Here is a 13,991-nt window from a genome sequence, read left to right on the forward strand (position 1 = left end):
AGTGAACATGCTGATGAAAGGCAAACATATTCTGCTAGCTGATAAGTGGCTTCAGCTACAGCAAAAAACCTACTAGCTTGTGGATTCCAATGGGTACGTGTTCAGCAAGACAATATATCCCAGTGCATATTCACAACTTTCCACTCCCACGAACAATTTCTGATCTTTTGAACATACCAGTGCCCATCCCCAAAATCACTGAATTCAGAGTTTTTGAAGCCTGGCCACCTAGTTAGGCCCCATGCTTGTGGTCTTTTTGCCAAGCTGCCCTAGAGCACTGGTTTAACATTTACTTTTTCCAGGAATGGGACATGGAAGGAAAATTAATTTTCAGTACATCTGTCAGGGGTTTTTTTCCAACAAAGAGATTCTGTATTGAAAGATACAATAAATATACATTATAATAAACTATGTAACATAAAACAAAATGTAAAGAGAAGGCATTTTAAGAGAAAACTGCAGAGTGGGACTGTAGTTCCACAGAAGCCAAAATGAGATACAGAATTTCAAAGATATCCCTCTTTATACTAGTGAACAAGGGTATTTTCCTTCATCATTAATTATATTTTTAATGAAGCATTTGCCCCTTACATTATTTTATTTTCAAAGCATATCATATACTTCATACAGTATTGCAGCTGACTTGAGAAATCTTTCAGGTGCAGCACTCAGTCTTTGTATAGTTTCATGTAGGAAGAAGGGTATCATAAAACCAGTGACCACAGATTGTCACATTCAAGCAAATGAGTATTAATGCCCAAGCCCAGATAAACAGATCAATATCACTTGCTGGATTAAGAATCACAGGCATAAATTTATGTTTGTATGCTGCCTGTCCACACTACATTGCTCTCTAAGAGATGCACTATGACCTGCACTCCAGTCCACAGCCACATTCTGGCTCGACCAGTTGTTCATAAATACACATCATAAAATTGGATCACAAAGTAAGAACTGTGCTTGTTGGAAGAGGATTCAGGAAGAATGGAAGACTCAGCATGAGTTGAGACAGGCTCTGGAAAGAAGTGTTTGTGCTTTGTTCTTTCAGATGCACTACAGAGAGTTACATCCACCATCTTCGGAATAGGATCTACAGTGGTCGCATAAAACCTCCCCACTCAGCTACCAGAGCTATCTCATTCCTTTTAACTCAGTTAACAGATACACATATACATGTGTCTCTGTTCTTCCCACTGAAGTGAATATTGCAGCATACATGCAAAAAAATTCCACGTGTACACAGAGGACTCTGGATTGGGACAAGTGAAATCGGTAAGGATACCCAGACAGATTCAGGACTTCAGGAACATAGGCTACTCTTTGTATTTATATTCAAAGGACTATTCTCAAGAAAAATAGATCAACTTGTGCTATTAGATGTGCTGCCACAACCCAAGTGCTGGTGCATAGTTTTGGAGAAGGATGGAAAATATAAAAATGGATCCTCCAGTGCCAGAGTAGAAACAACACTCAGTTGCTACAGTAAAGACATTTAATGAAGGCAAAAATGCACTTTAAACAACACAAGGTGGCTAGTTTTTACTCCTAAATCTTTCTACCATAAGAACATCAATCAGTTTATCTGTGGTTGAAATTGGTAAGAACAATGCCATTTAGGATGGAGCTACACATTACCTGGCAAACAAGAACTTCCCAAATCCATATTTGCCTGGTAATGCTGGGGGATGGGATTTGAAGAATAACCAGTGGAAGAGAGGTTGCTTAACCACTGACCAACTGCCACTTCCTCTTTCAACAAACTCCCTCCCAGGCCTCTGGACAGGAAACCTACAGTTTATGGGAAATTGGTTGGGGTGGGGGGAGGCAGGTCTTTACAGAAAAAGGCAAGCAAATTAAGCATATCTTCCACAGGGTCACTCAGCAAATACGGGTTCTGGAATCTTGATTTGCTGAGGTAGCAAATAGTTACAGCTTTAGAGCAGCTAAGCAGGATCACATTACAACTAATACTGAAATGAAAGTGAATTATAAAATAAATTATCCCAGGCATAATTTATTTTATAACTCACTTTCATCCCAGGCATTTCCTCATCCCTTTTTCATATTAGAACACTCACTGATGTCAGCATGATAAGTGAAGAAGAAGTAGCAGCAAAGTGTAAAAGCTTAGAAACAACCCTCCTCTCAGCTACCATAAATGCAGGTTCCAAAAATAATCTCTCTCTCTCTCTTTGTCTAAACAGGTAAGCTTCTAATTAATCTGCTTCAGCCCATTCAATTCCCTCTATTTCTGGTTTATATAATTGAGGAAGCAAAGGAGGGACACCTAAACATCACGAATGTTTTCACCAACTGCAAAATATCAGTAGTATAAAAAAGTAATCACCTGCAGCTTAACTACTATAGTAGGTAGGAACAGTCCACAGTGTAAGTTTGTGCTGAACAATATAAAAATTGTACTAAGCAAAGTTACTACTTAGTTACTACATAGCTGGTGAGGAACCAGCTATGGGTGTTCCATATTTATTATCATTACCAATATATCTAATTCTCAACCCAGTCAAATCTGAGGATACTTAAATATGGAGATTAAAACCATACCCCAGATACGCAGAAATACCTAAAATCTTTTTTTTAAAAACACATTGGGGGTTAAAAAAACAAAATAGTAATTCCTATAGTTTTAAGAAATGGATGCCCCCAGTGGCTGTTGTTTGACAACCACAACAGTTTTGCCAGCACTACAGGCTTGGTTTCTGTCAGTAAAATGGCATGGTAAAGGAGCAGGGACTTCTCCTAGGCTATTTTTGGTGTTTGATAAAGGTCATTGAGTGACCTTAGGCTAGTTACACATTCCCAGCCTATTTCAGAAGAAGGAGCAAAGAGGCCATTAAGAGCACTGGGACAACTCCTTGTGAGAGAAGGGCTGAGCCCAGCCTACCCAAACCCTGTGCTAGGTGGAAGAGGCACCACCCTGCCCTCCTGAGGCAAGGCAGTGGGGAGGTGGCACCTGACTCAGCCCATTCAAGGTGGGGGAGGTGGAGGCATCCAGCCCACCCTGTGCAAGCCTACCAGGAGGCAAGGAAGGTGGCAGCACCCAGCCTGCCCCACACAAGTCCTGCCCAAGGCAAGGGAGGTAGGTGGCAGTGTTCAACCCACCCCATGCAAGACAGCACCAAGGTTGCCCAAGCCCCATGAAAAGCAAGAGAACTGGTGGTGCACAGCTCAGTCCAAGAGGGGATGTCTGGCTTGACCCACCCAAGCATGAGGAAAGGGAGGCAGTGGCACCCAGTCTGACCCACACAAGCTCCACAAGAGGAAAGGTAGGTAGCAGCTTCCAGCTTGTCCCAGCCCCACAAAAGGTGAGGCAAGGGAGGCAGCCATGCCTGGCTTGGCCCATCTGAGCCCTCTGCAAGGTGAGGAAAGGAGCATGTGGGTCAGGCTGCCTCTTCTTTCCTCCCTCCCCACTTTGGGAGAGCGGAGAAGGGCCAGGTATAATGTCTCTTCCTCTCCCCTCCTTTAGAGGGCAGGGCCAGGAGGCTGGGGGAAGAGCCCTTTCCCAGGGTTTTTCATTCCCAGTCTGCACCTTCTCAGAGGATAGTCATTGGGTCCCTATAAGGGAGAAAGGCAGGGTATAAATGGAGTAAATAAATATAGTGGGTGGAGGCAGATAAAAGGTGGGTGGGTGGGTAAGAAAGAAGGAAGCATGGAAGGTTGCTGTCAGGGCAGAACTAGGGGGGGCAGGGGGGGTTGTCTGCCCCCGGCGCCGCCAGGGACGGGGCGCCGGGAACAGCTCCCAGCTGCCGGATTGCACAGGCGGCAGCGCGGGCAGCCTCACAGCCCCCCGCACTGCTTTTTGCCTGCCCTGCAGGGCAGGGGGTGCGCGGCAAGCCAGCCGCCCCCTGTCCTGCGGGGAGGCGAATGCCACAGGCAGCCTTGCAGCCCCCCGCACTGCTTTTGCCTGCCCTGGAGGGTAGGGGGTGCGTGGCAAGCCGGCCGCCCCATCTTGCGGGGAGGCGAATGCTGCGGGCAGCCTCGCAGCCCCCCGCACTGCTTTTGCCTGCCCTGGAGGGCAGGGGGTGCGCGGCAAGCCGGCTACCCCCTGTACTGCGGGGGAGGTGAAATCAGCGTGGGGGGCCGCACTGCCTTTTGCCTGCCCTGGAGGGCAGGGGGTGGCCGGCAAGCCAGCCGCCCCCTGTCCTCTCCTGCGGGGCAGGCGAAAGCCTCGCAGCCTCCCGCACTGCTTTCGCCTGCCCTGGAGGGCAGGGGGTGTGCGCGGCAAGCCTGCTGCCCCCTGTCCTGCGGAGCAGGTGAAAGCAGCGCGGGGGGCTGCAAGGCCCCCCGCGCCATTCGCCTGTGGGGAGGTGAATGGGGCGTGCGGCTTCTCAGCCCTGTACGCTGCTTCCGTCCGCCCTGTGTGATGACGTCACTCTCTTTTTGTGCTAACCCCAAACATGAGAAGGGAGTGGCACAAGCTAGACGTTCGAAGGGCCCTAAGTTTCTATATAGACAGAACTAGCCAGGTACGGAAAGTAGAGAGCATGTTTGTATCCTTCAGAAATAGTTCCTTAGGAAAGAAGGTGACTCTGTCCACCCTAAGTAGGTGGATTAGGGAGTGCATAGTGCTGGCGTACAAAGCTAGGAATGTTTCTCCCCCAGAAGGGATCACGGCTCACTCCCTTAGAGGGGCAGCCACTTCGGCAGCATACAGATCCTTCACTTCCCTGGAAAGGATCTGTAAGGCAGTGATGTGGAAATCAGTTCACACTTTCACGAAACACTACAGGATAGATCGGATGGCTTCCTCAGAGGCAGCCTTCGGCAGGAGAGTGCTACAGCATGTCCTGGATTCCTAGAAAACCCGCCCAAGGGTACACTGCTAGGAGTATATCCCATTAGTGCTGACTGCCCCACTCTGAACCACAGGAGAACAGAAGATTTGTATTCACTTACCGTGAATCTTCCTTTCTCGGTTGTCCAGGAGTGGGGCAGTCAGACCCCACCCTTAAAAAAAAAATAGAGAGAGGAAAGAAAGGAGTAGTGAAGAAGGGTACTTGTTAATGAAAAGGGAGACTAGTAAAGTCAAAGGACCATTGGGATGTTCGTAGGGTTGACCTAGCTGGTCAGTTGTGTTGAATGTTTTTGATTGACTGTTGTTATTAGTTATGTGATCCAGAACAGGAATAAACTGGACTGAAACGTTAAAAGGGTTTGATGCGGGCTTGGAAAGGAACTGAATCGACCTGGGAGCCCCTCCCCCGAGGATCGCAAGTTTGTCCGGCCCTGCGCAAGAGACGGAGGAGCTACCCATTAGTGCTGACTGCCCCACTCCGGACCACAGGAGAAATACTATGCATTATCCTGTATTTTTTTCCTCCTGTAGCAGCTTTTGAAGGGCGACTTGGGAGCTGAAAAATGACTGGATGCCTTTTCCCCTTCCCCTTGTACTGCTATGACTCAGTTTTGGTCAGGCTAATCTTGGTTTTTCTTGGTCAAAAGAAGAAACTAATATTGTGATCCTGACTCTCAATAAAAATAAAGGGACTAATGGAGAGAAACCTTAAGATATATCTTTGTACAATATTGCAAATGAGAAAAACATTCAGGATACAAGATTTTACTATTAAGTATTTACTTGCCTTGTGTCCTTTAAGCCACTCTTACGGTTTTCTTTTGCAATTGGTTAACATACGTGCAGTCACCAGAAAGTACAGAAATATTCAAGCAGAGTTTAAATCCAGAGCTTTAGGACGAGTTTTCTTAGTGGCCAACTCTGACAGCTTTTTCAGTCGTTTCTTCAGTTCCAAAGGGAATTTCTCATAGCATTTCTTGCACACTGGTTTCATGTCAAATTCAACAAACTTATTCCTTTTAAAGAAATACAGAATCATTAAACGTCATTCACAAAATCATTAGCAGTTTAATATCTAAATAATGTAGAACTTTAGCGGATTTCTTTAAAACTAATACCGTCTATAACAAAAATTCTTTCCAACTGCATGAGAACATGCTATGAAAGAAGGTGGTAACATGTTTAGTGCTCAGAATCTTTAATTACATGACTGAAACTTTGAAAGCCCTCTGCCTGCAAGCTCAAAGAGCCGCTACATGCTAGGACAGACAACACAAAATGCAACATTTCCTATCTCTCATGTCTGTCTGATAAAGAAACTTATAGAGAAAGAATCCTAAGACAATTATGTTGGAAGAAAAAGATGCTGGCTTCTTTTGCATTTGTTTGCATCAGTCTAGACATTGTAGGAATATTGCCACTTGACATGGCAGGCAGGGGTGCTTACTCATGACTAGATCTGCTTTTAGCTACTCATTCCAGCTGGTCTACACCTGCAGCCAATGAGATAGTAGTAGTCTGCAATGGTCAAATAGGTTGCACTACTTCAGACTGCAAGAGTAAGATGTTATTTTTAATGCTTCCCCATGTAAAAGCTTCCTGCAAATAAAAAAGCAACACATCACAGAAAGACATTCTAGCCTAGCCTTTCTCATGCAATGCTGATTTTCCATTTACAGAGAATTAATGTAAGGAAGCTTCAAAAATGCAATCTCTTACTTGCAAACTGGAGAGGTACAGTCTATACTATCTCAGCACTGTATAACATCATTTCTACCTTATTCTACTGGACGTGTACACCAAGCCAAGCCAATCTGGTGGTAATTAGGTGTGACATCCTGCTGTCTTATAAGCAGCCTGCTTGACACATGATACTGCCTTATACTGAGTCAAACCATTGGCCTATCATACTCAGTATTGTCTACTCTGACTAGCAGTTGATCTTCAAGGTTTCAGGCAGAAGTCCTTCATATCACCTTCTACCTAATCCCTTCAACTGGAGATGCCAGAGATTGCACCTGGACTCTTCGGTATGCACAGCAGATGCTCTATCTGCTGCCCCTCGCCTCCCCATTCCCTCCCTAGTAGATCTACTTTTAAGTATGTTCCCCAGCCTAAAGTTTGAAACAGAAGGCTGGGCTGACTACCTGAAAACATCCCAACTACAAAATGCCTAAATAGCAGTGCAGGAATATTCTGGGGCAAGTAGTTTGGACCTCCTTGCCCCAGAAAGAAATGTGAAAACCCTGCTGGTGAGGGCATACTTAAAGTTGATCTTGCTATACTATTAATGAATGACAGTACACAATGCTGGGTTTGTTAGTTTTGATTAACCTTTATATAAAAGTTGAAGTTTCTTCTATTCCTCACATATTTTTGTCAATAACATCCCAAACTTTAATCAGTTCCATTGGCCAGCTGTCTCCAAGAACAATGAGTATTGCCATGGCCTCTGCAATAATCCTCTGAGTTGTGTTAACTGTCCCATCAGGACAGACTTTGCTTGCTACTTACTTCAGCGTGAGCTTGATATTACAGGTGGAACAGGAGAAGCAATTCACACACCAAGCTTTGTTGAGAGCTGATACCACTAGTGAGAAATAGCAAACAAGGAGAGTATCAAACTGCAGAGTCAGTGAGGACAGACAGATGTAAAAGGAATCACTGATGCCTTGTAATTGCTGGACTGCAACAGCTGCACTGACTAACAGTCTCAAACTTACCATCCCCCTCAATCACATGACTGCAGTTATAGCAGACATCTCCAAAGAGCTGTGGCAAAAAAAGAAAAAAGAAAAAAAAGAGGCTTTTTACTACTGATTAGTGAGATGCACTGTAATTAGTCCCCCAAACAACTATGCAATTCAATATCTCTCCCACACTTGTTACTTGTCAATCACCTTTGAATTGTTAGTCACTGCAGGTTCATTCTGCTACCTTTAATAGAGGCAATGCATCACTCTTTTATGTCAGTATACAACTATCAAGACAAAAATAGTTAATTTTTAAACTAGGTTCCTGATACCAATAAGGCAGCATACTGTAGTTTGTGTAGTGGCATTTCAGTGCATCTGTGAAGGATAATTCATAGGGGAGCACGCAAAAGGCCTGTTTCTTCCTCCTGCCCATCACTTATGGATTGTAAGTAACAAGACTCGTACAACCTATCACAGGCTGCCTTACATGGATTACTAGAAAAGTGCCCATCACTCCCATAGAAGTGAATTCTGTCCTACTGATTTGTATGGGAGAAAGAAAAGGGGCTGCTGAGGTGGAATAAGAACTGCTACTGGATCCAAACACTAGTGATGCTAGACTCAGGGAGTGGGCAAAATTTCCACCCCCAACCTCCAAATGTCAATCCTGGGAAGTTGCAGCAGGCAAATGAACGGGCAAATAAGAACTGAGAGTATTCTCACAAAGAAAGGAAAGAGGTTATTGCTCCCTGTGTGCTTTGTGCACAGAGATCCACTGCTTCTTCCCCTTTCTCCCAGGATCATAGTCACACAGGATCTGCACTGTACCCAAAGCCCACTGAGATACAGTTACACACTCTTGGCTTCTCTAAGTGTAGGGAAATTTAGTTTCTTTTGAATGAGAGAACACTAGAGAATTACAGAATCTTTGTAATATTTATTATAAAATATTTATTATAAATATACAAGCAGAGTATAGCAGAAGCAAATGGGCAATCCTACTGCAGGTAGCATCCCTCCTTCCAAGCTGCATCCCCAGTTTTAGCTCAGCTAGGAAACTGTCGGATCTCCCTACATCTAACTACAAATATTTGTTTTGTTGTCTCTGTTCCCATTCTGTTCAACTGGAGAAGTCTCACCTCTAAGTTCTTGGAAGTAACTCTATTCTATCAGGAGACCATCTCTAGTCATTAGCTTTCATTGATGAAACACTGACTATGCTGGACTAATAGTCTGCAATTCACTTTACAAAGATTGACAGTTGGCAGAAGTCAGAACTCCATTCCTACTTGTATATGATAAAGAGAACCTGTCTCTTGAAAGCTTATACCCTGGAAACTCTTGTTGGTCTTTCAGGTGTTACTGGACATGAACCTTGCTCACCACATATACAAATAAGGAAGTATTAAAAGTAGTTATTTATGGTTCAAGTTTTTTGAGACATCTTGACTTACATTTCCATGGTTTAAATGGCATCTATTAAGACTAAGCATTCTGTATTTGTTTATTTTACACCTCTCACATTGTTTCAGACTATAAATATTTGTCCAATTTCTCCATTGGCAACTGCTGTTCTATTGGCAACCTGTTCGCTTTATCGGAAAGAAACGTACGTACAAAATGTGGCAGACTTTACCTGGTTGTAATGAGTCTCACAATAAGCCAGACCTTTTTTCTCATAGTGCCGATGTCCTAGGAATGGCTTCTCACATTTGGCACAAACAAAATGCTGTGAAGTTAAGAAGTATGTTAGGTCCAGGAGTCTATTTTGGAGATAGCTATATCACAAAGGAGCCTGGATTAAACCAGTAATAATAAATCTAGTAATATTACATCTTTTAAGACAGTATTGAATCAATCTTAAGCAGTTATAACATTCAAAGCCCACTGAAGTCAGTGAGCTTAGAGAGGTGGCTTTTTAGGATGTATTGTTTCTAGCGATTTTACTACCGTTACTGACTTTGTAAATATTGTTTCCTGTCACCAACCTTTTGGAATGAGGAACACTAGAGATCTAAATAATGATCATAATAACTGATCATTCATTTAAAACAATGGCTTGCACTTATAACTTCACACAGATAGTGGAATTATTGGCTGTCAGTCATGCTGCAACATGCATTCCATAACAAGCACAAGGGAAACATTCTCACCTCTACATGCCATTGTTTCCCCAGAGCATTGACCACTCGACCCTCAATTGGTCTGCGACAGGCTCCACAGATTGGGATGCCCATCTTATCATGGCACGGCAAGCAGTAGAGTTCCCCCTTCAGCTCCCTGGCATCAGCTGTCAGCTCCTTCCTGCATAAACACCCCCCTCCAAACATTAGGAACGTTGAGAGAAAATTCTTTATCCTATGCTACATGCTACTTCATAACTAAACCCCATAACTAAGACTCTTCTGAGCCTCCTGCCAAACAACAATAAAACTCTCAAGAGAAATTATTAAAAACAAATGTTCTTACTTTGACCCTTCCAACCCATGAATAATAACAAGGTTATGACATAGACTCTGTAAAGCCATTTTATAAGGGAGGTTTAGGTCTGGGTTACAGACTGCAGATAACCAAGCTATACTAGGGATGAGAACAATTCTAAACCATTACAAACTATGCGGTTCAATGAAGCCTAAGCTGTTTCAGCAACATGGAGCCTTCTCAACAGACTCCTTAAAAGAACAGTTTTCATGCTCAATCAGAATACTTCCAGCTGAATCATTTACTGTGTAAGGGGAAGATTATGGAAGATCAGCACAGTGACTGCAGTTCCTCTCTTTTTCTTGTTCAACTGCTTTTTAATCATATAGAACAACTTATTTGTCAGTCTGCTTAAAGGTAGCCATTTTAGTCTGAAGATCACTCAGCCTCAAAAGAGACAGCACAACAGCCCATTCTATGCATTTTTACTTGTTCCTCAGTTGTAACTGGGACAGGAAATGGTCAACATACCCACAGTGGGTGCAGCTGAAGTGATCCGGATGGTAAGAGTCATTCCTGAACATCAGAGGCTGCTCATCAATTATCAAGTGGCATTTCTGACAAATATATTTGCCCAGGCCCTTGGCTTTTTCACGATTATGGCAAGGCCTGCACAGGTGCCTAGAATGCAAATGGAAAGAAAGCAGAAAATTAGGGGGTATCATCCAGTTCAGTGCTACATACTATCCTACACATGGTTGCTTTGCCAGGCTACTGAGGGATGATTCACACCTTAAAGTCCTTGCGGCTTTCTGGACCAAGCAAACTCCCACAAATATTTTAGATTGCACCAGGTGTGGGAGTTTTGATCTTCTCAGGCATATGCAGACCGGATTTGGGTTGAGACTATAGTCACATGAAGAAGGGGCTCAGCCACACACACCCGTTGCTGTTTTTCTGACCCAAAATGGCCCCAGGGAGCTAATTTTGCTTCATTGATAAACTTACATGTAATCATCAATACACAAAAAATTCCCAACAAAGCAAACAGCAGGAGCCAGTTCAGGTTGGAGCCAATTCAGGTTGGGAAAACAGGACAGAAAGGGTGAGGCCGAAGCTCCTTCTCCACACACACCTGCAAAGCACAAAACTCCCAGCACACACGTGATCCAAAGTCTTCATGGTGGCCATGCGGATGCGGACTTGTCATTATGTGAATGGGCCCTGAGTTTCTCTCATTCCAATCCATTCCCATGGAAGCCCAACTGCTTCTTTGCAAATATGTCCCTATCTGTTCAGTGGGGTTTCATTTGCATGAGGGAACGAATGCAAATGAGGGAACGAATGCAAAACCAATCCTGGCAAAAGCCAAGCCGTATTTTATTTTTTGCACCCAGGATAGTTTTCATTCTCTTGTTCAGGCTTTATTTCTCTCTTAGTAACAAAAAGCAGCAGAAATAGTCAGTAACCTTTCACATGTACACATAACAGCAAGTATGTGCAATAATTCCAAGTACATAATTTGCCCCATATGTGGAAGCCTCACGTCATACCCAGCTTTGGTTATCTGTCAGGTGAGGTGCATGGACATAGAGGTTGGCAGTACATATAAGAGAGATTAATGGGCAAGGAGACAGGAGACTGAATTCTTATTCCGGGCTGTCTCATAGGCTTCCTGAAAGATGCAGGCAGGTCATTTAGCCTCCAGGTCCCTGTCAGAAAAATGGAGCTAATAATAACCCTCAAAGTCACAAAATTGTTGTGTGGCTTTGTATTTTTACAAGCCTCAAATAGAAAGTCCTTGTGAGCATAAGTGGAAAGGAATGTTATTAACACCCCCTCTTCACAAGTCTTCTCTCTTCTGTCCCTCCCTCGAGTTGAAAATACTGTGAACCCAGACAAGAGCCACAGTCCCTAGAAAGAAAGCAGACAGCGTGCCTTTATAAAAGGGAGCATGCAGCTGTGTTCATCTCAGCATAAAGGCATCAATTTTATTCCACACTCTGGAATGGAGACTAATTATACAGTGCAGTACACTAAGACCCTATAGCAATGTCCTAAAAAGAGATCCCTCTCATTCAACTGAATAAGGGGCCTTTAGCCCTTTCCACTGACACACCATTATCACCCCTGCTCATTCAGAAGCCCCCTCTGCCACCCTATAGACCCTCCTCCATTGCAGGCAAAAGGAGGTCTTGGAATCACAGAGCCGTTACTATGGCAGCCGTTCTATTCTCCCCCACTCCTACCATTATGGAATTATCTCCTTCTGAAATGTCCTGTTGTGTCTGCAACACCAAACTTCCCCTCCCTTTCTGTAACTCTTTCCATGCCCTCTACTAATGGTCAGAGGGCTCCAAAGAGTGAGTGAAAAAGGCAGGGGGTTCACAGAGAGAGAGAGAGAAGAACAAACGCTGGAATGTTCATAAACACAACAGCCGCTCTCCCTTCCAAGTGCTCTGCTGGAATAAAAACTGTCTTTCTCAGCAAATGTGTTATCTACTCTACTCTTATGCAAGCCAGATGATAATGGACTATCATCATTAGCAGGGCTCTATATAGCATTGCTCCTTCTCCCACTGAGTGGATCTTCAAGATCATCACACTTTTTCAGCCTTGTTCTCTTTCCTTCATTTGCTGGCACTTGAATCAGATCTTTGTCCATCACCTCCACAGGGCTACAAGAGGTAAGAATTTTGGTTTCAGTGGGGAGGCTGATCTCTTTGTTTGTTTTGCACTAGAAACCGTAGCTAATTTTCCACTTACAGCAACAGGTAGTTTTGTGGAGTCTGAAAATTATAGGAGGTGGAATGTAAAGTACAAAGAGTAGCCTATGCACAACGCAAAGGTATTTTCACAGAGAAGCAGAAGTCGTTTTGCACTTAAATTGATTTGTAACGCAAATCTAAAACCTACATGTACATTTTATTGTTTTCTGCATTCTGTCTTGCATGAATAACCTTTACATATGAAACATAGTGCAAGAAATATTCAAAAGTACTTATTAAAAAGTTATGTGAAAATGGTCTAAGAACCAGAAACTCAACTCAAACAGCATATAATGCAGTATACTAAAACTCCTCCATTGTAGCGACATCTCTCCAAGTCATGATGAGAACAGACAGCTAGCATTGTAAAACAATCTCAGCTAAGGAATTTCTACAATTTATATACCCTCTTGTTGATAAAACGTTCTTACCATGAAACCATTCTGCATTCTCAGGCAGAATACTCATGATTCCAGGAGGAAATAATGAAATCATATTAATTTAGTTTATTGCAAAACCATTTTAGATATATATTAATTTTATTTAGTATCGAAGTTTATCCTTTTTGGTATAAAATATCCACAAAGTGGATATCAATAGTTATTTCTTTAGTCATACTAATGAAGGAACAAGAACAACCAGCCAGTAACCAGAGAACAGGCTAAGATAGAATAAAACAACCAACAGAAATCAGCTGAATTTATCATTAACCCAAATAATAGACAAAAAGCCAAACAAACTTCAAAATAATTTCCAACTCAGTAAACCTGGAAAAATTAATGGCTTAACTATTATCCTAAAAATCAGATGCGCCTTGAGAGAGGAAATTCTGTAATCTTGGTGCCATTACTGAAAATGCCCTATCATATAGGGCCACTTTTGAACTTCTGATGGCAGTGGAACAAAAAGCAGAACCTTCTCAGATGACCTTAGTGTCCAGACAAAGTTGGCAGTCCTTCAAATACCCTGGTCCCAATCTATCACTGTATTTAAAAGTAAAATACAGCACTTTGAATTGTGCTTAGAAATAGCCAATGAAGCTGAGCAAAAGTGACTTGCTGCCCCAGACAACAACCCGGTGGTCGGTTTTTGAACTAGCTACATTTTTTAGTACTTTCCAAAGATAGCTCCATATACAGCATATTATAACAGTACACTCTGGAAGTGATCAGGGTACATGTGACGGAGGTCAGATCAAGTCTCCACAGAAAGAGGTGTAGATGGTAACAGCTGATATAATTATGGATGCCACAGAAATCCTAATAGAAGATTAATTTTCCTAACAGAACTAGC

At 43.1% G+C, this 13,991-nt stretch overlaps 1 protein-coding gene across 2 annotated transcripts in view; it reads right to left on the reverse strand.

Moving 5' to 3' along the window:
* Positions 1-5,604: 5,604 nt before the first annotated feature.
* The window catches only part of LIMS2 (LIM zinc finger domain containing 2), a 33,081-nt gene continuing 24,694 nt past the window's right edge, over positions 5,605-13,991 (reverse strand). For both annotated transcript variants that reach the window (XM_054982439.1, XM_054982438.1), the window contains 6 exons: positions 10,462-10,611; positions 9,663-9,813; positions 9,146-9,238; positions 7,537-7,585; positions 7,328-7,403; positions 5,605-5,829 (listed from right to left, as the gene is read on the reverse strand). In XM_054982439.1, the coding sequence (XP_054838414.1) occupies positions 5,682-5,829; positions 7,328-7,403; positions 7,537-7,585; positions 9,146-9,238; positions 9,663-9,813; positions 10,462-10,611 (667 nt within the window). In that variant the 3' untranslated portion in view covers positions 5,605-5,681. The remainder of the gene's footprint in view (positions 5,830-7,327; positions 7,404-7,536; positions 7,586-9,145; positions 9,239-9,662; positions 9,814-10,461; positions 10,612-13,991) is intronic.

The sequence above is a fragment of the Eublepharis macularius genome, chromosome 6, assembly GCF_028583425.1.
Source record: "Eublepharis macularius isolate TG4126 chromosome 6, MPM_Emac_v1.0, whole genome shotgun sequence".
Lineage (NCBI taxonomy): Eukaryota > Metazoa > Chordata > Lepidosauria > Squamata > Eublepharidae > Eublepharis > Eublepharis macularius.